At 40.4% G+C, this 25,556-nt stretch overlaps 1 protein-coding gene across 1 annotated transcript in view; it reads left to right on the top strand.

Annotated features, from left to right (window-relative positions):
- Positions 1-22,778, top strand: part of zgc:165507 (uncharacterized protein LOC561188 homolog) — a 48,126-nt gene extending 25,348 nt beyond the window's left edge. Inside the window, exons 3-5 of the mRNA XM_050035912.1 lie at positions 8,414-8,557; positions 12,153-12,956; positions 14,546-22,778. Of these exons, the coding sequence (XP_049891869.1) occupies positions 8,414-8,557; positions 12,153-12,956; positions 14,546-14,826 (1,229 nt within the window). The 3' untranslated portion in view covers positions 14,827-22,778. The remainder of the gene's footprint in view (positions 1-8,413; positions 8,558-12,152; positions 12,957-14,545) is intronic.
- The last annotated feature ends 2,778 nt before the right edge of the window (positions 22,779-25,556 follow it).

Raw genomic sequence — 25,556 nt, 5'->3', positions numbered from 1 at the left:
GTGATGTGAGTGAACTTATGAGATCTGGACAGAAGCCTGGCGGCAGCGTTCTGGACTAGTTGGAGGCGGTCTAATGAAGTTTTATTGAGACAGGTGAAAAGAGAATTACAGTAAACTAGACGTGAAGAAATAAAAGCATGGATGATCATTTCTAGCTCGGAATAAGTTAACATGGATCTGAGTTTGGAAATGTTTTTGAGGTGGAAAAAGCAGGAGCGAGTGACTGTTTTGATGTGGTCATCGAAGAGCATCTCCTGATCAAATGTGACCCCAAGGTTTCTCAACTTGGGGCGCACATTTGCACTGAGGGACCCTAAGCAGCTGGCCACTTTAGATGCTGAGGCGTCAGGTGCAAAAATTATAATCTCAGTTTTAGCAGCGTTTAACTGAAGGGAGTTAGAAGCCATCCAGTCCTTAATTACATTCATACAATCGTACAGTGAGTCAATTCCATCAGTCCTATCAGGGTTAAAAGAAAAATATAACTGGAGGTCATCTGCATACATATGGTAGGAGATACCTTCAAAATTGCTGATGACATCTCTGAGAGGGAACATGTATAGCGTAAAGAGGATAGGCCCAAGCACTGAACCTTGGGGCACCCCGCAAGAAAGGGGGGCAAACTCTGATTTATGAGGGCCAACAGCCACAGAAAAGGATCGATCAGACAGATAGGATTTAAACCAATGAAGAGCGGTCCCTGAGATTCCTACCCTGTCCCTCAGCCTGTCTAAAAGGATGTGGTGATCAACAGTGTCAAAGGCTGCACTGAGATCAAGCAGAACCAGGATAGTGGATTTACCGGCATCGGAGGCCATCATGATGTCATTGGAGACCCTGAGAAGAGCAGTTTCTGTGGAATGTAACTGACGATAACCGGACTGAAATTTATCTAAGATATTGTAACTGTTCAACGCTGTCACTAACTGGTTTGCAACTACTTTTATCTAGAATCAGTCAGTCAGGCGGTCTGTCCAGGGTGTACCCCGCTGCTCGCCCAGTGTCAGCTGGGATAGGCTCCAGCCCCCCCGCTGGCGACCCTGTACCAGAATAAGCAGTTGCGGAAAGTCATTCAGCCCTTTGAATGAGCACAACTTCAACTATTCAAATTCATGACACAACCTTTAATATAACCTACTTTTACATGAGACATCTTGAAAAAAAACTGCTTCAAAAGCCTTTTTATAATATGTAATACATCATACTTCCCTCTCTAATATCTATTTCATATTGCTGTGAAAACATCAACAGATTTCTGCATTTCTGCATTTATTCAGGTTTCCAGCCAAAAACTACATTGTACAAGACTGCATTTTAACAAATCATGATAACATTTAAAATCTACTATCACCCAATGCGAATTCTTACTGAATAGAGCTTGAACGCATCATAATTTAACAGTGCAATCTCCGTTAGCAGTTAGTTCCAATCACAGGCGGCTAACAGCTAATGCTAACTGCTCTCCAATGCACTGACAGTGAGTTTACTACATTTTCTCATCCCAAAGGCGTACTGGGAAGATCTCTGTTCGCCTCATACATGTTCTCTATTGTTCCCAGGACAACAGGATGCCATCCTTCGCAAGCCCTGCTTTTTAGCCTGAGCAAAATGACATGTAATGTAGACTGAGTTGCCGGAAGTTCGCTGCATAGATCAGCCTCTCATTGGGCGGAACGAGCCACCCGCTGAAGTCCCGCCCTACCACCTCCGGTTGTGTAGCAGTTTTCAACATGTCCTTTACTAACTTTTGCGGTGTTTGATCTTGCGGGGATGTAGCCATTTTTCTGCCATGGTTTGCGTCCTGTAGGCAATATTTTTGTGGGCGTGTGACACCAAAACCTGTTTCCCCCCGGCAATATTTTTGCAAGCGCACCGTTGCTGTGTCACTGCAAAGAACGATTATGATTGGTTGAAAGAAATAAAAAAAGCCGGGGCGTTTTTTTCTCCAATCTTAAAGTGAGAGTTGGCGCAGCCAGACCTTTCTTTTCTTGAGAAAGGTCTGGTGAGCGAGACTACATGTAATGTGACAAAATGGAAACATCGGCCACTGCCATCGGAGTGACGGATAACGATGTACGGCCACTAAACTGGTCAATCTCTATAGCTCAGCTCCATTAAATGTAACACAATGTTATGCTAATAACTAAGGAATACCACCAATGCTTTGAGATGGCTGTCAGAGATGGTAGAGGTGTGGAGTCGCACCTATAACTCACACAAGGTATCATGGAGTCCTGGAGTAAGGTGGCCTCATGTAACCCTCCCTGATAATATGCATTGTCCGTTGCCTGAACAATCATGCAAATCACTCTGCACATCTTTTCCAGGACATTGTAATATAGTTGTAATGTACCGTTGCCATTGTGAAAGAGGGGAAAACGAGGACCCTTTGTTTTGTAATAGGTGTAAGCTTGTAAATGAAGTGGAACTAGGTGTGGTTCAAAGCTGTACACTCCACAGACGGCTCTCATTCAGTGTCACTGACTGTTCATGGGAAAAAAAACAGGGTTGGGCGTGTTTCAACTCTTCGGCGCAATCCTTAACAGATTTGCATCAGACAGCTGTGAGCCAACCATCCCTCACTCTCCCAGCACAGCGAGCGTCGCTCTGTGATGACGTGTTAAAGCTGTGTGTTTGTGTTGGATCAGTGTCGCTAATCCAGACACACAGAGAAAGAGGCTTGACCTTGGGGCGAGGCAGTGTGGCAACACACGTGTAATGTTCACTGTCAGCTATGAACACAGGTAGGTGCCAGGGTGACGAATAAACCATAGAGCAAACCTGTTTGTCAGGTGGCAAACTGAAACAGAAGCTTGTGTTTCACTCAAGCATTGAAGTAATTATACTTTCATTTATGAAAACATATTTTTCATTCTTGTCTAATACGCCAGGTGCCATTAACTTGTTTTTATTTCCACTATGATAAAGACCCAGTTGGTGCTTTAAGCCATTATTCCCAACTAAATAAAAGCCTTTAACAATTTTCTCTTTGCTCTACCTGAGAGTCCCTGAAGAACGTTTTCATGAACATGAAAAGTCTTTTCTACTTTAGCAGCACCATGAGGTTTCCTGCATGTGTAACTGATTGAGCACTTAGCCTCAGCAGTCTTTTACTGTGCATATTACTGTGGATTAGATAATCAATAGAGCATGCTGTGATACAGTTTTCATATTTCTTCAACAAAGACATTTAAATATTGTCAATGAGTTCTGTGAATTGTCCAAATTAATGGAGAGATTGCTTTCCCAACTGGGAAACCCCCCCCACTAACATCTGGCTTTTGTTATTTCATGGGAAAGGTTATGATCAGCATTTATTCTTGGGACAGCTGACTCTGCCATAGTCACGTGTATTTATTCGCTCCAGCTCTGACTGCCTCTGATTGCAGGTGATGGAAATACAGAAACCCGGGTGGAAGGGCTAATTTTAGCTTCTTTCTCAGCGTGACACAAAGATGGGCAGCCACAAAATACCGTCTGTCTCTGGCAGACACAGACAGACAGACTGGCCTGTCCGTGACATCAAACGTGACACACTAGGAATAAAAAAGAGGGTATTCTCGTCTACTGTCAATGACAGAAAGGAGTCTATCGCCTATTTTTTACAGGTATTTAAAAAATCTGCCTACACAGGCTAATTCTGGTGGGGAAGGGGTACGAGAATGGGGATGTGGTTAACAGTTGGACATTAATCTCTTACCATGGCAACCAGATTGTATTCTAGCATACGTGTCGAAGCGATAACATGGATATTAGCACAGGTATCAATAGTAGTCACTCTAACATAAATTATGGGGTGGAAGATTTTACTCCAGTGCCTATAGTTCCCCATCGATCCACAGTTTTGGTGGTAATTCTCCTAGCATACTTTTGCTGCAAAAAACATTGATGAAGTGAGGCTGAAAACTTTATCGTATTAGATAAAATACAGTAGATGTTGACAAAGTTTTCCTTTGGGGAGTTGAAAAAAGGTAATAAATTTCAATGTATCGCAATATATTTAGTGCAATACTCATCATACCGTAACTTGTTTAAAATCGCACAAATGTTATATCATGACTTAAAGCGACACTTACCTTTCTGGAAATTTTACACTTTTCTTTGTTTAGGTTAAAATGCTATTAATAAGCTGATGGCACACTAAAATGTAAGTGAACTCCACCAGAGATGAAAACTCAAAATTATACCTTACTTAAAATTATTATTCTCATATGGTTCTAAGAAAACTCCGGTCCGAATGCAATGATTGGTCGGAGTTTTCTCCTGTCCTGTCTGTCTTCCCCACGTGGAGGCCTCCGACTGACGTAACCGCTCGCGCCACATCATCGCAAAAATGATTAAAAAAAAGAAGTTCAGTTGAGTTCATAACGCTATAAATGACAACACAGCATCCAGTTGCTAATGGCCTACTGTAGCGTAGCCTCTGAAACATTAACGTTATCTTCCCTGTGCGTTTCCACTTACTAGTAACGTTAACGCTACTATCTAACGTTAGCACTGTAACCTTATTCTAAAACTCATCAGTCATCACTGACTCCGGTTGAGTTTTAAAACTCTGGTGTTGCATTTGTAACGTTACACTCGCCCTCCTCTTCCTTGTGTCTAACGTTACCTTGCCAAAAACTACATCTATCTTAGACGTAATGAGGACGTAATGGAGGAAGGGGATGGGACTTTGGAGGGAGGCGGGAGTTGTGGATGTTCAAATTTTTTCTAAGTGCTGTGTGAAATGCAAGAAAGGTAAGAGTCCCTTTAAGTTTTGTGTTAACATTGTACCGTGGATCCTCTGGTGATTCCCACCTCTAGTGGCTACACATTGCAACTCATTGTGTAGGCTACAGTTTTGGAGCGGCCAAGAAGAATTGACAACCTAAAAAATGCTATTTTATCTGCGTGTTAAGCTATGTTAAAGTTTATTAATACATTATGCGGTATCAGAATGACTCTATCTTTTTAGGATAGTGTAGAAATAATGTTTTCATTCTCTCTCACGGTTATGTTTAGCATCAGTTTTCATCATCCAGTACAACCACAGTCTGATCTGCTGGCCACTGAGCAGCTCCACTGATAAAGGCTTTGCTCAAAGCAGCCCCAGTGGTAACATTACCATGTTAGCATCATCCACTGTGATGCTGGTTACTGCTACACAGCTCTAAACTTCACCTCAGAGCCTCATGTCAACTTAAACTGTGGATAAACTTTTATCACAGAAATAAACTGGGGTTAGGCTGGTTTACCCTTCATCATGTCCCCTGTAAAACGTCTGTGTAATGGGTCTGCAGCCAGACACAGTCACTTCAGAACACCATGTCTGTGTCCTCTTGCAGCAGAACAGCTTTTAAAAGTTGTTTGCTTCCATTTCTGTCGACTTTATCCCATTTAAAGTGTGACGGATAGCCAGCATCCTCACATCATCACGAGCCGTACCAGCCTCTTTGCCGCAGCTCACATTAAAGGGTCGTGGAGAAAACGGTTAGACACATTTCTATATGTGTCATTCCCTTTTGGGATCTAGGTGGTTATATTTAGTTGGGGTTTTGTCCACTGTGTAATGAAGTCCACGCCGCGTCTGGCCAGAAGATGATAAGCCTTTTTCAAGGGAGGTAATGTGCAGGCTCAGGGGCTTCCTCATCTCGGCCGATTCGGGTCCCGCTGAGCCCCCGAGAATACTGATCACTGCTGTGGATGCAAATGAGGGGAACTTTCCTCAAGGTCGAAAAAAGATTCATGCAGAGCAAATTAAGTCAGATGACTCTTCGCCCGTTGTGGCTTTTTAAATTGCACTGGGCCTGGCAGAAATATGATACATCTTCTGGCTGGTAATGAGAGTATTATTTCAAAAAAAAAAAAAATACATCTTTCATTACTTTTCTCTCCCTATTCGATTTACACCTCCTGTGCTTAAAATTCAGCAAAGGGAAAGGAGACAGCGTCAATTATAAGATGCAGATTCCTAAAAAGTGCTTTGAGCAGCCGCATTATTCATAAAATGTGATGTACCAAGATATAGAAAACTGATCAAATGTTCTCATATACCTCAAGAGGAAGAACGTACACAACAGAACACAAAGTAACACAAATATAATGTAAAATGTAGACTTCAATCAGAAATTCAGTGAACCGAGTCATAATTCGGAAATTCAAAACATATTGAGCGTCCCTGGAAAAAAACAACCTTCTTCACTCCGGAAACTTATTGGCTTTTCTGAAATTAGTTATGAGTCACCTCATTAGTGGATGGAACATTTACAGTGATAACAGGGAATACAGATGCTGACTCATTAGTGCAGAGGAAAGTCATTTCAGATTTCAAAATGCTTTTTCCGTTCATCTTGTATTCGGAGGCTGGCAGGGCTGAACTCACAACAAATGTCTGTAACTATCTTCTCTGCCAGTCATACTAACATTTTAAAGCTGAATTAATTCATAGTTTTATATTAACAGTGGATCAAATTAGGGATATGCACTATTAGGGGCCGTACATATGCCAATGTAGATGCATGGCAGGCAGCTATAAACGCCATAGCACACCTTCGTGGCACGGACTCATTCCCGAGCACCTATTTTTCAGGGCGCAACCAATCATAGATATCTTTCCCTTCTTCCGTAAATATCAGTCATTGGTAAATATGGAAATGTTGATCATTTTAGTTCTGGGCTACCCAGAGTGTTACATCTGGAAGAAAATCAGCTCTGTACTCAGGATCTCAGACGCAACCTGCCGCCGCTGTTTTGAAAGCTGGCTCAGTTTTGACTATTTTCTGAGTGTTTACTTACATTGAGACAACAAGAGTTTAAACTTCTATTTAAAGGTACACTACGCAGGATTGTCGGTTACTGTCTGTGAACACCCTTGCCAGTGAAAGTTTGTTGGGCATTTTGCCTCGCTGTTTTTCGGCGCTGTGGGGGTACACGCCCACAAATGTCCCAAACACAGAAAAAAAGTTAGCTAAAAATTCACTGCCACACACTTCTATTGAGTCATAACTTATAATTGAGAGGTATTACTTCTGTGAGTCCTTGAAAAATTCTCTATAGTATGTTTTTAAACATTAGGAAAATTACTTGTTAGGAGCATCCCGAGACTACGTGATCAAAAGATGTCTGTTGTAGTGATGAACCCACAGAGAATTATCACCTAACTCTGCCATTCCTGTTAGCTTAACAAATCTTTGTAGCAACTTTAGTGTCGTGGTTCAGTGTCACCACACTCATGAAATTTGTTTCCAGCAGCGGTCAGCAACAGCAACAACAACAAACTTTGATAAACCCACTGTTGAAATCTGTAAACTAAACTCCACTAAACCACCATGTTGAAAACAGTTGACCCAAAACGAAGCACTACAGCTAAACAGTACACAAAAATATGTACATTTGAGATGATAAATAGGTGATTCAAAGACAGATGATTGATTCATATTTGGTCAGCGCTGCCTAGTTTGACAGTTTGACTGCAGTTTATGGGCAGTGACTGACATGATTACCAGCTGCATTAGAGACTCCTCAGCTCTGATTGGTTGTTTTACCTTAGCCGCGGGCAAATTTAGCACAGTGGTTCCCACCTGGTGGTTTGCAGTACAAAACTGGGTTATGGCCCATTCTGAATGGACCGCAACTGACTTGTGAACGTGACATGTTGGTTAAAAAACACATTTTTAGCAGTACAGTATATTTCCAGCACAGAGCTTTTAATTTGATGTGCCATTTTCTGCTGCAGAGTGAGTGACTAACAGACAGCTACTTAACAGAGACAGTGAACAAGCTCAACGAAATGGCCAAACACAAGTATGATGCTGACTGTATTAAACTGTGTGGACCTCGAACTAATGACTAAGTGGCTGTGACATTTTACTGGGGCGGCTTGGTTAAAATTGTTATGGTTGATCTTTGTTTCACTTTTAATTGAATCATTTAGATAATATGGGTAAACTGGGGATCTTGTTTCAACCTAATTAACCCAATTTAAGACTTTTTCTGCTGGCTCTCTGTGACAAGGAGATCCCAGCTGCTTGTATGTAAACATTACATACCCAGCAAATTACAGATATAAGAAAGTGCTTTGTCATTTGCTTTAGTGAAATGAATTGTGATGCAGGCTGCTCCTTTGCACACTGTGTAGCTTAAAGATATGACTGATGTACCTGATCCGTATCTTAAAAACATTATGTAGAACAGAAAATGATATGTAAGCCTTCTGTCATGCAGCTACCTCTCTCTAATTGATTTGGCACGAGACAATGGGAGTGCCATGTTTAAAAACTGCAACAGCTCAGTTGCTGCTATTAATAGAAGCTGGGCTCCTGTTGGCGTGCAACCCTAACCGGATTAAATCATTATGCAATGACATTGCGTGATCCTCACTACTGTAAACATCCGACGTGTGGGTTAATTTCATGTTTTCCATGTGTTTCAGGTCCCATCAGCAGTGTACTGGTCAACACGTATGGCTGCAGGCCCATCGTCATGATGGGTGGCTGCCTCTGTGCCACTGGCATGATCTTAGCTTCCTTCTGCACCAGTGTGGTGCAGCTTTACCTCTGCATAGGAGTTATCGGTGGTAAGTCCGTCTAAATCCACTTTAAGTTAATGTGATGAGCCTGTGCTTCTTTCAGGTTAAAAATATACCTGTTGTTGCAGGAAGGAACTCTTGCTTTGCTTGTTTTAATCTATTTTGGTTCTTAACTTCATTTAATCATGCATTGTTATGACATAATTAAATATACTTCCCTACAATTTACTCATGGTAGGGGTTAAAATGTAGCAGCTCGACCAAAATATTTGATCTGTTGTAGTTAAAGTGTAAGTGTCAATAAACAGCCCATTTAAATCCAAGTGAAATTACATTGAATCTACCACCTAATAATCAATACCACACGTACACCGCAAACCAATAACTGTCTTGGCCTGCACCAAAGCTCTTGAATAATTCACACTCAGTGATTTTTACATGACAGGAACTAAATTAGTTCAATAACAATATAAAAATACTGCTCAAAGAAGCTTTTATGGTATTCCATTTGAAAATAGGGATGTGTGCAGAAAGCCTTTAAGGAACACCTGTTATTGGGAAATGTATAATAGAAGAAATATCCTCAGGTTTCTGCAGGTTAAGACTAAGGCCCAGTCCCATTTCTTATTTTTACTCCTACCCCTTAGCCCCTTTTCCACCAACATTTCCAGGAACTTTATTACCAGGAAATTGTTTACCTGGGTAGAATAATTCCTGGTTATCTGTGTGGTTTGTGTTTCCACCACACCTCAAAGTTCCGGAAAATGTATTCAAATTAGCCTGATGACATAGATGATTAGGCATGTGCCCTGTATTTGGCTCTGCCAGCTTGGCTGATTACATGCTGGTGTAGAGAGTTGGGGCTGTTTTGTCTCAGCCAGCAGCTAAGTTTAAAAGTATTTTAAGATAAGTGTCAAACTAAGTTAGTCTACATACAGACAGCTGTCATTTGAACTTATTAGTAACAGTTCACTATCAGCTGAACTAGCATGCTGTCCTTGTGTAAGACATAACGTTAGTGTCGGTGGATGAGAGACTGTGGACGCAGGGTTAATGTCACTAACAGTAACAAGTGTAGCTGCCATCAACTCGAGTTATCTTCGAGTTATCTTCACTTTGTTTCCACCGCGGCTGCTCGGCTGTTCATCGGTTACCGTGTCGCGTGGGTGTGTGTGTAGATGTGGGTAGAGGAGATCAGCGCCGGCACAAAAGAACCGATACCGTTAGCGCTTATCAATACTACGGTCTTTAATAATTTAGCTCCGAGGCTAATTTAGTACCGGGTTCTGTACCCATCCTTAATCAAAACAGAAACGAAGTGGAGCTTGTAGAAATGAAATAAAGCTTGCAGCAGCTGCCCGCACCAGGAAGTGCGGAACGCTGCAAGTGTGTGTTCCACCGATCAGCGTTCTTCAGCACACAGCCCAGCCCTTCAAGAATTCCGGGTAATCTGAAAAGTCCTACCCTCTGACTAGATACTTTTTCCAGGGTAAATTTGGGGTTGAGGAAAAGGTGTTGAGGGAAAGGTTTTTCAAAATTCTGGGTAACTGATAAAAGTTCCTGCGGTGGAAAAGGGGCGCTTATTTCTTAGTGCCACCTTACTCCTCAGAACAGAGTTACAAGGTGTAGTGGTTGAAGTCCTCCCCAATAAAATGGGAAAACCCTTCAGGACCCTGATACAGTAGTTGTCAATGCTAGCATAAAAAACGGCAGCAAGCGTTTCTCGTGTGGGCTACAAGTGCCCTTCTGTGGTTGCCTGAACACTCAGGATTTGTTCACACCTTTGATTTCACACTATCAAGCCATAAAACAAATAATCAAATACAAGATGAAACTGCTTCATTACCAGGCCACTATCAGTACTCTGTAGGCTCACGTTAGCAACCTGTGTTCCTACCCTGTCAGTATGTACTGATATTAGAGGGGCAGTAAAAAGTGCAGCAGTGACTTTGGTTAAATTTTGAGTTTAATATGCCATCAAAGCAGAATGGGACATAGAAATATGTCAAAACGTGGCACAGTCTTGCACAAATCAGCAAATACAATATGGCTTGCTAGCTGGTTAGCTACTGAAACATTTAAAGTTTTTATTAACAACGAAAATATAGGGTTTTTTTGTTTCTCATACAGCTATCACAGCTAACACTTCACTCCACCCCTTTATCCCGACAAGAATTGGGTCCATTCACCAGTTTCATTACCATGCAATATTATTTCAATTCTTAGGACAACGATACTTTATTTGCAGATATCATAAAGTCTGCCACGATACGATTTCGATTTGATTCAATTCAGGGGCCTGCGATCGATAAGAGAGGATATCATATGATCATTAATCGTAACCACTTAAGTGCAGTAAAGTTTGCTTTGAATTGCTTTAAATTGACTCCACCAGCACACATAAAACAGCACATGGGATAAGTTAACCCTCAGAGCTTTCTGTCAGAAATATCTTTCTGGAAGAAATCTTTTCATTTTAACTCAAACCATCATCTGTTTCCTAAAACGCCAGGGCTAACTGGCCTAAAATCTTGAAGGCAAACTTCTCTCAACAGCCATAAAACAACTAGCTCATTAACAAAAGTATAAAATTCAGCTCAATAATAACTGTCAAGTTTAAAAAAGAAAAGTTGTTTTTTGCTCCTCACCCAAAATAACCATAAGTAAATTTACATTGTATAAATTAGCCTAGCCGCTAGCGGAGTTTTCTTCTGGTTATAGCTTCACAGTTGCAAGTATTATTTATATTTTTTCTTACGCACTGTTGGTTTAAGTCACTGCATCTCCCACCAGAACAACACAGCTGAAATTTAGCCTATGTGCACACATTTTTAGCCAAACATTGTTGATAAAGAGCAGCTTATATTGCTGTTTTGAAAAGTTAGCAGAGTAAGATGTCCATCTAGGTAGATAAGTCATGTTTCCTGAGTATTTTATCTCATCTGTTGAACCGTGTAATGAACCGTAAATAACGTTATCTTCATCGTCATTTTCTTGGCTGCTTGCCATTATTTGACTGCCGCTGTTTGACAGTGACATAGAATTTCAAAATAAAGGCTTATCCTAAAGATGATGTTATGGATCAATATTTTCATTTTGCATTGATTATATTGGATCGTTGATCATTGATTCGATATATATCGATCCAAATCAATGAATCATTACACCTCTACAACGTGCAAAATGGAGGGGTATTGGCAGAATGGTAGGAGTAGGGGGTGTATTGGGATTGAGCCTAAGAGTGTGTATAACCATGCTAGCTAAATGCTAACACTAGCATGGACACATGCTTGCAGTGGAAATGCTAACATGCAGATGTTTAGCAGGTAGTGTTAACCTTTTACACCATCTTAGTTTAGCATTCAACAGTTTCTAATTAGTGTCAACCATCAGTGCAACTGAGGTTGATGGTAACGTCAGTAGTTTTGCAGATACCTGGCCATAAAACTATTGTACAATGTTAGCATGGCTAAAAAAAATGTTGCTAGCTTGATCTTACAGCAGTAAGTTCAGAGGTATTTAGTTACTTCTAACAAATGTAATTTTAAAAACTGTTTTCTTATTTAGATGAGTAAAACAGTCCACCAACAGCTGCAGCATGATTGTTACAAGTCTAATGTGCCTCTGTCATCTTTCTTCATAGGACTTGGACTAGCCTTCAACCTGCAGCCAGCGCTGACTATGATAGGAAAATACTTCTATAAAAAACGACCCATTGCTAACGGGCTGGCAATGGCTGGCAGTCCAGTGTTCCTCAGCACCTTGGCTCCCCTTAACCAGTACCTCATCAACCAGTTCGGCTGGAGAGGCAGCTTCCTCATCCTGGGTGGCCTGCTACTTAACTGCTGTGTGGCTGGTTCCCTCATGAGGCCTCTGGTACCACCACCCAGTAAGCTCAAGAAGGATGAAGAGTTAGCCGTTGTTGCCACCACAACAAAAGAGAAGCACACTGCCTGGCAAACAATCAACAAGTACCTGGACTTATCACTCTTCAAGCATCGTGGCTTTCTCATTTACCTTTCAGGTAATGTCATCATGTTCCTGGGTTTCTTCGCACCTATTGTCTTCCTTGCAGCCTACGCTAAAGACATAGGTGTGGATGAGTACTCGGCTGCCTTCCTGCTCTCAATTCTGGCTTTTGTCGACATGGTTGCCAGGCCCACCATGGGGCTACTCGCCAACTCACGGTGGATCCGGCCCAAAATCCAGTACTTCTTCAGCTTTGCTGTGCTGTACAATGGGGTGTGCCACATCCTCTGCCCACTGGCGGAGGGCTACACTGGTCTGGTGGTGTATTCAATGTTCTTCGGCTTTGCCTTCGGCATGGTCAGCTCAGTGCTGTTTGAAACACTGATGGACCTGGTTGGGGCTCAGAGGTTCTCCAGTGCTGTAGGACTCACCACCATTGTGGAGTGCTGCCCGGTCCTCATTGGTCCACCTCTAGCAGGTACGATCTGTCTGTCTGAGAGCTTATTTCACTTACTTACACGTACAATTTTTACTACCTGCAATTTCAAGTGATCTTAGCCTTTATAGTTATTAGTGTCCATTAAATTCACAACATTTTTAAAGGGAAACTTCGGTTGTTTTTTTTAACCTAGACACTATATTTTCCATGTTTTGTGTCCAAGTGACACATGGGAACAACAGTTTTTAAAAGTGGTCTAGTATTAAGAGAGACGCAGAGAGAGCAGCAACAAAACAGGCTTTAATGTAACCACTTGGGGCAATTGTGCATTCTCAATTTATGTTTACTGTAGGTGCTTGTTTTGGCCACTAACAGGCTCAGATTGTCTGACAACATTATGGAAAGGATCACTACAAAGAAATGAAAGGTTTCTTCCTTACCTTTCACTTGAGTTTTCAGATTCAGATTCAGAATACTTTATTAATCCCCGGGGGGAAATTGTTTTTGTTCCAATGCTCCGTGCAAAGTAGAAATAGAAATACAGCATGAATGGAAACAAGAGATAAAGATGAAGATATAAATAAGATACTAAAATAGACAATGAAATAAATAAAATAAATATTAAAGTAGACATTAAAATAAAATAAAATAAAATAAAATATTAAAGTAGACATTAGAATAAAATAGAATAAAATAGAATATTAAAGTAGACATTAACATAAATAAAATATTACAGTAGACAATAAAGTAAAATAAATAATAAAAACAGTAAAGTAGACAATCTGAAATATATACAATATACAATGAAATGGTTGTAGCGTTATAAATGAAATAAGAATGAGTAGTTATATTGTGTGTTTTGTTTTATAAATAGCCAAATGAGTCCGATAAAGTTTGTTTGTTTGTGTGTGTAACCAAGTCTTGCTCAAGGAGAAGTCTCATTATGATATCTGGCAGATTTTTTCAAATTGTTGAAAACAGCTTAATATTCAGCCATGGCGTTGAAAATCTTTTAAATAAGACTGAGCTATGCTTATTTTCGCCAACACAACAAACTCTACTAACATTTCCACCGTTGTTTTTCCTGCAACAAGTCGCATCTTGTGAGATTTCAGATTTAGACTTTTCATTTGTGAGACTTGGTCACAATAACAAACAGACCAAGAAAAGGTAAGAAAAAAGTTTCCTATCTCTGTGGGTTCCTTTCCATAATGTTGTTTGACACTTCTAATAACAATCTGAGCGTTTAGGTGGCAAAAACAAGCATTTCTATTTGACATAAATTGACAGTGCAGGTTGGAAAATACCAAAGTTTCTCTTAATGCCTGGTCACACCAGAGAGCTAGTGATGGGCTGTCACAAAAACACAGTAGCTAATGGGACAATGAGTTAGCCTGGATGCTAACAGGAAGACATGTTCACACAAATTATTCAATAAAGGTGTTTTTAAAAACATTTTGAAGTTTTGGTATGACCAAGTGGTTACTCAAATGGGTAGAATTAATAGCTGACATTTAGACATGTTTTCTGTAAATCTAACTGTAAATCTCAATTCTACTTGGCAATAATTTAAGATTATATAACTGTGCAGATACCTCAACACTGAAAACCCTTTTGCTGTCTTGCAGGGAAACTGGTCGATCTCACAAAAAACTACAAGTACATGTATTTTTGCTGCGGAGCTGTCGTCATTTTTGCCAGTATTTGGCTCTTCATTGGAAACTTCATTAACTACAGACTTTTGGACCGTGAGCGCAAGAGTGCAGAGATGTACAAACGGACTGAGACGGAAGATCCGGACCAAGCTCGGGATCAGAAGGAAACTGATGGGGAAGCCCAGGCTTCGCAGGAGCTGGTCGACAAAAGTGAAAAGGGTGAGGAACCTATGCAGCGGGAAACCAACATCTAGATCCTTCTGCTCTGCCAATAGCTCACCCTCAACTCCGCGTCAGCCCTGCAACACCCTTTGTCACGATCAAACTGAGCTCCAAGCCAAGAGGTGCCTCTCGGTGTTCCAACAGGCTCTATTCGGGGTCCTCCACACTTCTGTAAAACTAACTGCCAAAGCAACAACTGTGTTGTAGCAGGCTGTGAGGCATAGTATCTGTTTGTCAAAGAGCATCAGCTGTGACTATAACAGAAATATTAACCACAGAGAAAAGTGTAAGATACTGTATGCATATGAGGAGACAAAATTTCAGAAAATGGCACGGAAAACAATGTAGTACTAACTGTATTTCTTTTTTTGCCACGTTCACCTCATATCGGATTTACTGTAAACAAAAGACTGTAGCTGGGGGGAAAAGTACATCTATAGCAAACACCTAGCTGCAATCAGGATGTAGGATTATATTATATGGAGGAACATCTAAATTGTGGTGTCAACTGAGAACTACCATTAGCAGCAAATCCACAGATGTTGGCAAAAAAATAGAAAATAAGTTAAATTTGCAGACAATCAACGCTGCTGAAGATAAGTATTATCTACTTCCGTTTGTTAATGGTTTATTTGAATTATCTCCATTTGTCTCAACAAATTAAAATATTCCAAGCTGCAGCAACAAGCGTCATTCTCTTCTTCTACTATGTCTTCCGATATGACGTGAATGCAGCATCAGCGTGTTGCCACTGTTCCAGAAACACCAGCAAATTAAATCCATATTCAAAACTAACTCTGTCCTCTTCATAACACACTGAAGTCTTGGTAAACAAGCAAAGGTTAAGTTAACAAGAGAAAGTAGTGGGGGCTGCCCATTACTCTGATGGCTCAAAATTCCAAAGCCCTGTTTGTCAAAAAAATGTCCCATTGGACCAAAAGTCCATTTCTCTGACAGCCTGATGTCCCAAAAACAAACATGCGTTGCTCAAAAGTCCAGGTTCTCAGAAAATACATACTCCCTGCAGTTAGACGCAGCCACCAGAAATTGTTTTTCTCATTGTACGTTTCTGTAAAACATGGATACATTACATTTGTCAACAATGCTGTGGTTAACGTGGTTTTAGGTATAGGCACAAAAACCACTTGGTTATGGTTAGGAAAAGATCATGTTTTGGCTTTAAACACCAACAGTGGGTAGCACAAAAGTTGCTGGAAAAGCAGGGACGGGTCGATAAAAACACAGAGATCAATGGCTGAATTGTCCCTGGGAAACAGTGAGAGTGTGTGTTTTTGGAAAAACAGGACTTTGGTGCAATGAATGTTTGGTTTAGGGATAAGAGGCTGTTGGAGAAATGGGCTTTTGGTCCAATGGGACATTTTTTTGGACCACTGAGGCTTCACAATTTTGGGCCATTGGATCAATAGCATGGCACCAAAGCAGTGAGCGCATTACTCTGTGGTGAGAAAAACTTTTCTGTGAGTGAAAGGTCACTGGTTTGATGCTAACAAAGCCAGTGTCTGTTAAGTTTTGAGTACCGCTTGATTGCTACCTATGCATTCATGCTGCGAATAACTTGATTATGCGCATTTTGAAAAACTGGACCGATCAGATGAGCTACAATCACAGGTGCTAATTTGTTGGCATAGAAAATTAACAGATAAAACAATTTTGGATATTATTATTAGTCATAATGATGAATAAACCCATTCTCCAAGCATCAGTCTTTACCATGCCTCTTCCAGAAGTCTATCACATCAATCGGAAAACTGAAAGGCAAATGTTCTAAACATCTCTCTGTTGCTAGAAAAAGACATTTTTAGTAAGACTTGGACTTCCGGTCCAGCCGCTACAGCACGAAAACAACATATGAAACCCTGAACTTCAATCCTGAACAGAAAATGGGGAAAATGGCAGTATCAATTTTCTACCGCTCAGTCATAGGTTGTTCCCTTTAAGAAAGTATGAACTTGATGTCAGAAATTAAGGTCTACTGCTTCCTTAAAGAAGGGAACCAGCTTAAAGTTTGGATTGCAGTAGTCAAACGAAAGAATTTGACACTTGCGAAATTCCAGGGTCTGTAGCGCTCATTTCATTACCAGGAAGTAAGTGCGTTCAAGCTAACGATTGCTAGCCCACAGTCTACAGAGGGAGAGGGGAAAAACCTACGAAAACTTATTGGTAATGAAATCAGTGCTACAGACCCTGGAGTTTCACGACAGCGTCCAATTCTTTTGTTTGGCCACTGCAATCCAACCTTTGAGCTGGTTTGTTTCTTTAGGGAAGCAGCAGACTTTTATTTCTGACTCAAGTTAATACCCTGTTGAAGGGAACAACCTACCACTGAGCACCAAGGTCAGAAAACTAATTTCACCATTCCCCCCAGTGTTCATTTCAGTTCAGGAGGGCTGAAGTTCAGGGTTTCATATACATGCAGTAGTCGACCAGAGGAGTAAGTCGAAAACTTATGCTGTTACCTAGCAACTGAAAGATGCCTTGAAACAGTCTTGAGGGAACAAAAGAGGAGCTGAAACCTGCCTTGATGGTGACAGCTGTTGAGCCTGAAAACTTTGGCAGTTTTTCCCTGGTTGGTCAGCTCTGGGGGAGGAAGGAAAACCTCCTGGTGACTTGTTGATTGCGTTGCTCGCCGTGTGAATGCAGCGTTAGCAATCCCAGTGCACCGGAAACAGTTGATCCATCTGGTGAAATGTGTCAAGCAAGAACTCAAAATTCTAATTGCACTGTGTTTAAAATGGCAAGCGGGTGCCATAAAATTGCCACTTCCATAAATAAAGAACAGATGTGTTCACAGCTGGCGACGCTGGTGCCCATGTATTATGCTGCCCGCCTCAGCACTGTAATGTCGTGCAGTAAAACCTGCACAAATGTCCCACTTTAATACTTTCGATCAAGTCATAAAACCGCTTCCTGTAAGTCGTCCAGTGTTCCATATTGCACTCTTATACAGTATGTTGCACTGAAAGAGCAACGGCCATACTTCACCCCAAACATCTTTATAAAACCGCTGCAATGAAATGAATTTAATTATGGTTGAATGTAATTTCCTCTGTGGGCCTTAACAGTGTATTAATGACCAAAAACCATCTGCATAATTGTGGTTTTTCTTCACATAGAGCCCATGAGCAATATAATTTCTCACAATTTAATGCAGCTATACAGGGAAATGTATTTCTTGTGGTCAGCGTGACAGTCCATTCTATGATACATTGCCTTAAATGTAATGCAATGACTGCAGGGGAGTTGTACAGTGAATACTTGATAGTATTAGGCAAAGCAGATAAACCTTTGTGTTAAATGTGACCCACTTTTTTTTGCTGTGATTAACTTAAAAACTCAGAAGAAATCAGTTTCCATTTGTCTCCTAACATGTCTGTATAAATGTTAAAGCTATAAGATGATGTATTGTTGTTCTGTAACTAATTCACTATCATTGACACCAGTATGTTAACATGTTGAAGGAAACACCACTGATGCTACTAATCACTGAATGCTTATGAAGTATGCCAGTATTTTCAATCGTATTGTGTGCAAACAAATGTACTGGATGAACATATCATGTCACAATTTAACTGTCGCTGTGAATGTCAATATTGTTCGATATTCTGTCCATTCCATGTGTTTTGTAAATGTCATCCTGCTGTGCTGTTGATCAGTTTTCATCAGCTTTGGTCTCGAACGCTGACCAAATGGTGTCCTGTCTCAGATGTCCTAACAAAGCCAACAAATGTTATTTTTCAAAGCAATCATGAACAAAAAAAAAATCATGTTATTGTTCCTTTTTTTCTGTGCTTTGAATAGTCTAATGTGTGTTCAGAATCATGAAAATGGATGTCCAGCTCAACCACAACCATGTGTCTTCACCTGAGACTCATTACAACCAAACACTACTTAATGTGATATCCTCTGGGTTATAGTAAACTGGGAGGAAACAGCTGTTGTTGTGTTTGGCTGGATGAATGCTGAGGGTATCAGGGGAACATGGTTGAGAATATCTGCTATGCCATTTATTGTAAATAAGATAATTTTGAAAGATTTGCACATTTTTGTTCTCAGTGTAGCAAAGCACCTGACCTCTATGAGCTTTCTTTTGGAACTGGACTTGGTGTTACATATATTTCTATTTTGAGAAGAGCTTATCTCGGTTTTGACTGCAACTCCAGCAACATGTGGACAGTTTGTGGTTACTTAAAGTTTTAGTTGGTAACTTTTATAAAAATGTTCTTTAAAAGTCTCTAACACAGCTGATCAAACATGAGTCAAGGTTCTGTTACTACATTGCCTATTTCTTGCCTCAAATGTATTTAGAACCGTATTTTAGTGTACTGTTTAGCTGTAAGGGCCCCCAACACACCGCACAGGCAGTTGGCAGGCAGTCAGCCAGTGTCAGGCTGTGGGTGAGTGTCTGTCACCCTAGTTTTTGCAATGCCTCCTGCACAGTTGACACTAGTCGACCCTTGGCTTTTTCTCCGCTGTTGATTCAGCATGTTGAATCGGCATCTGACACAGCGGAGCCCGTCTGTGAAATCACTCTGATTAGCTTTGCAGCTCAGTGCACGAGAACAGAAGGAAGTAAGGAAAGCAAAAATAACTTAACTTGTTACATTAAGTTTGACTATTTTTTAGTCATTGAACTCTTTGGCATAAATGTTTTGAAATTGTTTGCATTATTGTTTGCTAGCGCACAGTAAATATACGTTGTTCTTTCAATATTAGGTTGTGATTCTAATATGGTAACTAGCGTCTTGAATCCATCTTGTCTGTCTTCCTGTTTCCCGTTTGAATGACGGAGACAGAATACTGTCGACTGCTAGTGTGCAGAGTTATTTCCCCTTAACGCAGGTGTAGAACGTACGTGCTGGTTGGCAGTTTGCCGTAGTCTTTGTGGAGTGTTCCAGTGTAACTGTTTGGCCAAAACACTGGCGACATGAGGCGACATAACAGTTGGCGTTCGTTGCCACTTAATCTTTGACGTCATTTTGGTGTGTCAACAGTACACTAAAATATGTTTCTGAAAACACCTTAGGTGAGAAATATTAAATGCAGTAAGAGTCTTGATTCATTATTTGATCGGCGCTGCCTAGTTTGATAGTGTAATTACAGTTAATGAGCATTGATTGACTCAGCAGACTCCTCAGCTCTGATTGGTCATTTAATTCAGCTACAGTGGATTCTTGCAAATGCAGTTAAAAGCATTACGCCTCATGTGTGGCTGTAGTGACAGTTTCAGCGAGTATGACAAAAAGTTACCAACTGCAGCTTTAACAAACACCTGTGTGTGTTAAGAGTTGGTCTGTTAGCTCAGCTATTCAGATTTATTCTCCATCAATGCACTTAGTTCACCAGCATTTCATGCCCATATTAGACAGTATTTTTATATTGCCATGTCTGTACCATCCCCACAGCTTTAGTTAATGAATAACATGAATAATTTCATTAGGAATGTTAACTTATCCTGCTTGCACTAACTAGTGGAAAGAGGGACTACTTTCATTCACTGAAATCTGATGCCACTATGCTCACTGTACATGATGACTCTCAGTGAGGGATTGACTGCTGTACAATCACTTTCTACCAAATAACACTGCCCCCTGCTGGTTTCAAACCACCTAGACCAAAAGGTAAAGAGAGCCAAGCTCTCACTTCAACAGAACACAATAATTTTTTCATACATTACTTTTTGTAATGCTCAAACAGGGTTTCAGTTTTATGGGTAATGTGAGTACATCAGTACTTTTTTGGTTTTTTTGGTGGGGGTATTGTTAGTATAAGTATTTTTTGGTATTTATATGTATACAAATAGAACAAAACCTTGTACTGGTTTGATGGAACTAAGGGGAATACCATTGAATTTCAATGGGTTTTTTTGCTTTTGTTTGTTTGTTTTCTTGCTTTCCTATCCATGTAAATTATACTCCATGTTTTTCACTTAAATCGGTAATAAGCAATGTGTCCAGAGAGCGGGTTGTAGACAGAGCAATAAAAAAAATAGCAGTAGTTCAGGAGGCATGCAGCAAAAAGTTGAGCATCTCTAGAGCAGTGTTTTCCATGGTGATTAACATGGTGGGAAGGAATCAAAAATATGATGTACGACACAAAATTGTGTTTTCATAACTTTTCTATAATAGCTTTCTTGTGTCTTGATAGTTGATATACTTGATACTATATTAAGTCTGTGAGGAAGGCTCACAAGTAGATATTGTTTTATTTAAGACAACATAAGCCAAAAATGTTTAGAGGTCTCTAACATTGTCCTCTGCTAAAAGGGAGGCTGGTAATGACTTATAATGAACAGCATGTCTGAAATTCGATGGTATTCTCCTTACTGTACCTGCCGTTATTTGTTCAGATTTAAGCAATATGTTTTTTATGTGTTTTGGTTCACAATGTTTATTCTAAGAACAAAACAAAATGTATAATTTAATCCAAATAGAGATGACCGATTTAATTTGACATGCACCGATAGCCTTATCAATTATATTGCATAGCATCTCATAATATTTTGTTTCTTTCTTTCAATGTGTACAGTAGATTTAGAAAAAGGTTTATTTTGAGATTTGCTTCAGACCAAATTTAGCAGAGGTTAAATTAAAATGAATATGAAATACTTTCACCCCTCGTGGATTATTTCTGTATGTGCGCATACGTGTTGTTGCTTAAAAAAAGAAGTGTTTAAGTGTTCACTTTAGGAAATGCTCTGGCTGAAAACTGTTTTATTAACTACTGTATAGCTTTTTTCCTGTTGTGTGGAAGCAATATGAAGCTTTAAAGGGACATTTTACCCCCCCCAAAAAAACACAAGCCTTTGGCCATCTAGTTCCATTATATTGGAGAGAAGGCAGACATCTCTACAGCTGATATCTCCAACACTCGGCAACTCGTTTTGGGGTAAGCTGTCCCTTTAAAGTTTGAAAGAGACTGAAAGAGATGTCATTTAGTTTCCTACTGGATCACATGCAGTTATCAGCTAACACAGTGTTTAGCTGACAGCAAATTGGAGTTTCAGACGTTCATATGGCTCCAGTCAGGTGGCAGAGATGTTATCATTACAGGGCAGAGTCAATGGAGCATTTGTGGTGTCTTGCCACAAATGAAATTAACTTTTTATTTAGATTCTGAATTCAGGATTTTCACATTCAAAACTCCATTAGGGAAAACCCTGATTTTTAAAACGAGCTAATCTCTGCCCCCTGAGCCAATGGGATCATTTCTGCCTCCACTAAGTGTTTTATAACTTAATCTGCAGCACTAAATCTTGCAAACTCTTGAACAAACTTCCATTTTTATTTTTCTCTTTGAGATCGATGTGTTATGAAGGATCAGCATGAGTTGGTGTTGATTGTATACGTTTGTATGGTTTGCTACTGGAAGGCTTAAGGACTGTCTATAACATCTCTGTGCCTTATTGTGCTGCACTGGCCATTGTAAACAGCTTTTTGTGAACACAGTTAAAATGTTATTGTGTTGCTAAGACTGTGACATTTAGGCTCAGTTGTGTCCTACTGATTGTACGTTTACAGTCTTTAATTGTATGTAGATAATCAACTTGTGTAGCCACTCATCTAAAATTCACTCACCGGATTAACACATTAACCAGATATAGTCTAGATATTTCTGAATTCTTTTCTTTGATAATACTGTGTTTATAGGACGCAGATATTTCTGTGTATCAACACGTTTCAGGTCAGTAGTGTTCACGTTTGGATGTCAGTACTGTAGTCTGTCTCAGCAGTGAACTCAGTCCGTTAACGTCCTTCCAGTAGCAGACGTACTGTGTGCTTTCTCATCAGGGCAGCCATACTATATGGCTTTTTATGAGATTGTGTCAGTCTTTCCACTACCTCTGCAGCCGTCATGTCAGAGTGAGGAAAAGTACACACGGGTATAGAAAACTGATTTATGTTTTTCTAATAGAATGTTATCACCTATCACTGTAGCTGAATAAATAAAGTATATATCCGAATAAGCCTCTGAGTCTGTTTATGACCTTATGGTTTGACTGATGGTTTATCAAACAAGGGGGGAAGCTGGTTTATTAAAACAGCCTAATAACGGCGAGATTACAAATAAGTGGAAATTTAAATGACAAACAAAATCAACTATGGATTTTTTGGGATGACCTCTAGCTGGGTGGAGCATGCACCCCAAAGGCTGAGTTCTTCGCAGCGACCCGGGTTTAGACCCGACCCACAGCCCTTTGCTGTGTGTCTTCTTCTCTCCACTCTTTTCCTGTCACTCTCTAGTTGTCCTACGATAAAGGAAATTCAGTACTTTGATTAAAGACCATACGTCTGCTTAGATCAGTAACTCCTACTTATGTACTTGAGCGCAATTACCCTTTATGTCAGGTTTCAATATGTCATTTAACCTTCTCAAATGTGCATATTGGCATGTCCCTGGCTAAAAATGGTCACGGTCAAATGTCAAAAACTGCTGTGCGGTTATGACGCAGACTGTCTTTAGTTCAAGTCTTTATCCAAGCTGTCCCTGATCACACGTGAAGTTGCTAGGATACTAAAACTAAAAACATCCAGCTGACGGCCAGGTAACGGCACGGATGTCAGCACAACTTTCCTTTTTGAACTATTTTTGACACACAATGGTTCCTCTTGATTAGACGCTCAAACAACGGTTATTCCATGTCTGAATGCTTGCTGGGCAGCCACACTTTATATGCTAATAGTGAATAAAAGCAAAGCCAAAACAAGAAAAAAACTGAAAGATCACATTGACATAGGCATTCATACCCTTTGCTACTGCAGTTGAAATTTAGCTCAGGTGCCTCCCATTTCTCTTGATCATCCCTGACATGTTTCTACACCTTGATTGGAGTCCACCTGTGGTAAATTCAACTAATTGGACATCGTTTGGAAAGGCACACACGCACCTGTGTATATAAAGTCTCACAGCTGACAATGCATTTCAGAGCAAAAACCAAACCAAACCAAATTTCAAATTCTACACTTAGTGGCTTTAATCAAGATAAAAGTTAAGATTTTTAAATCCCAGAGAGGGACTTTATAGCTACACAGAAAAAAGGCCTGAGAGCTGGATCACAGTAGATTCAGCTCATCTCTAGCTACTACTAGCTAATAATTATACTAAGTGATACAAGATATACAGCAACACACTATGAAAAGAGTCTTTCCCATTTTCAGAAATCCTGCTGACAGAGAAACAACCAAACCACCAGCTGAAAACAGAACCTCCATGATAGTGGTAATAATCTTTTAGCATGTCAGCACAAAAATATCTGTGTGTGTGTATTCCCATTAACAGTCTGCACATGAGATCACCTGGCCGGGACCAGCGGCTCTCATTACGCTCAAAGTGCAACTCCTCCTGCTCTCTTCCTGCTTCCAACCCACTAATAACCAAGCACGAGCCTCTCATTAATTCTGCCCGGTAACCAATCCCAGCCCACACTTTAAAGATGCAAACCCGGAGCCCACCACCGCTCTGAACCCCCTTCCTCTTTTCTCTCATTAGTATGCGATGCTTTGGCGAGGCTGCATGTGCCGATGATGGCTGGAGACCCTCAGGCAGAGTTTCAGGCTAGATTTTAATGGGGCGGTAAGGGTCAACAGGAGAGGAGAGAACAATAAGCCTCTCCAGTTTCCTGTGATAGGCGTTTCAGCAGGACCGGGCACCCCAGGGGGGTGGAGGGGGGTTGGGGATCTGTTGGGGTTTGAATGCAGAAGAAGTTGACCTTCAAAACAGTGTCAAACTCTATTCCCTGTAATGCTGCGGAGTTTCGGGTCGGCTGCCTTTGAGTCCTGGCGGTTGGCAATTAGCTGTCGCATTGGCATACAGGCCAACCGCACTTCACTAACAATGTTGTGATAATAAGTTAAATACTGAAGGGACGCAGGCGGCCCAGTGGAGATGTTACTATTCTTTTGATAGGGCGTTTAGCTGCTGATTGCTTTACATCTACCTGCTTCCAGTAGCTATTCTTCCTCTGATTTCTTTTACTCACTCTTTTTCTTTTACACGGGCGGTATAAATATGAAACGGGGCTATTGAGTGCTGCAGGGATGACGTTTATTTATCATCAGTGTTTCCTCAGTCAGAAGCCAGTGGGATTTTTCCATTGGATTTTGGATGACTGCTGAAAATAAACTCTGTGGCAAACAGAGGTTTATGATTCTTACACATTTCGTTCAGCCAGATAATCTTCACAAATGAACACCACTTTTATGATTTTTGAAGTGTAAATCCAATCACCAGAAGTAAACAGCTAATGTTAGACTATAAACATACTACACCACAGTCGCATGACTTCAGCGTCACCACCATAACAAGACTGTACAGCCGTGTTGGGCACAGTTCGGCTTGTGATGTTGTCTCATTTAGCCACTTGTTAGCAACCATCTTTTTAAAGGCACATAAAGGCTTCAAAGTTGACTTTGAGATGAGGGAACCAGGAGTGCTGAAATGCTAACTAATTTCCAGGTTTTAGCACTCACTCATTACATTCCTCCTCCCCCACCCCCCCCCACGGAAGAAAATTTTGAACATTGTAAATTGAAATTGAAATGAATTTGTATACAAAATGTACAGAAAGGTAAAATCATCAAGTTTTGAAAAAGTATTGCAATTTAATTTTGTCTTTAATGTTATTATATTATATTATCTTTGTAATATGATTATCTTATATAATGTTATTACTATCCTAAAACATTCTCCGGGTCCTCTGTAACTCTGCAGGACTTATTTCCACCCTGCCCAGCAGCAGTACCGT

The sequence above is a fragment of the Epinephelus moara genome, chromosome 23 (genome assembly GCF_006386435.1).
Source record: "Epinephelus moara isolate mb chromosome 23, YSFRI_EMoa_1.0, whole genome shotgun sequence".
NCBI classification, from domain to species: Eukaryota; Metazoa; Chordata; class Actinopteri; order Perciformes; family Serranidae; genus Epinephelus; species Epinephelus moara.
Note: the sequence above shows the minus strand (reverse complement) of the source record. Positions and strands in the feature narration are given on the sequence as shown.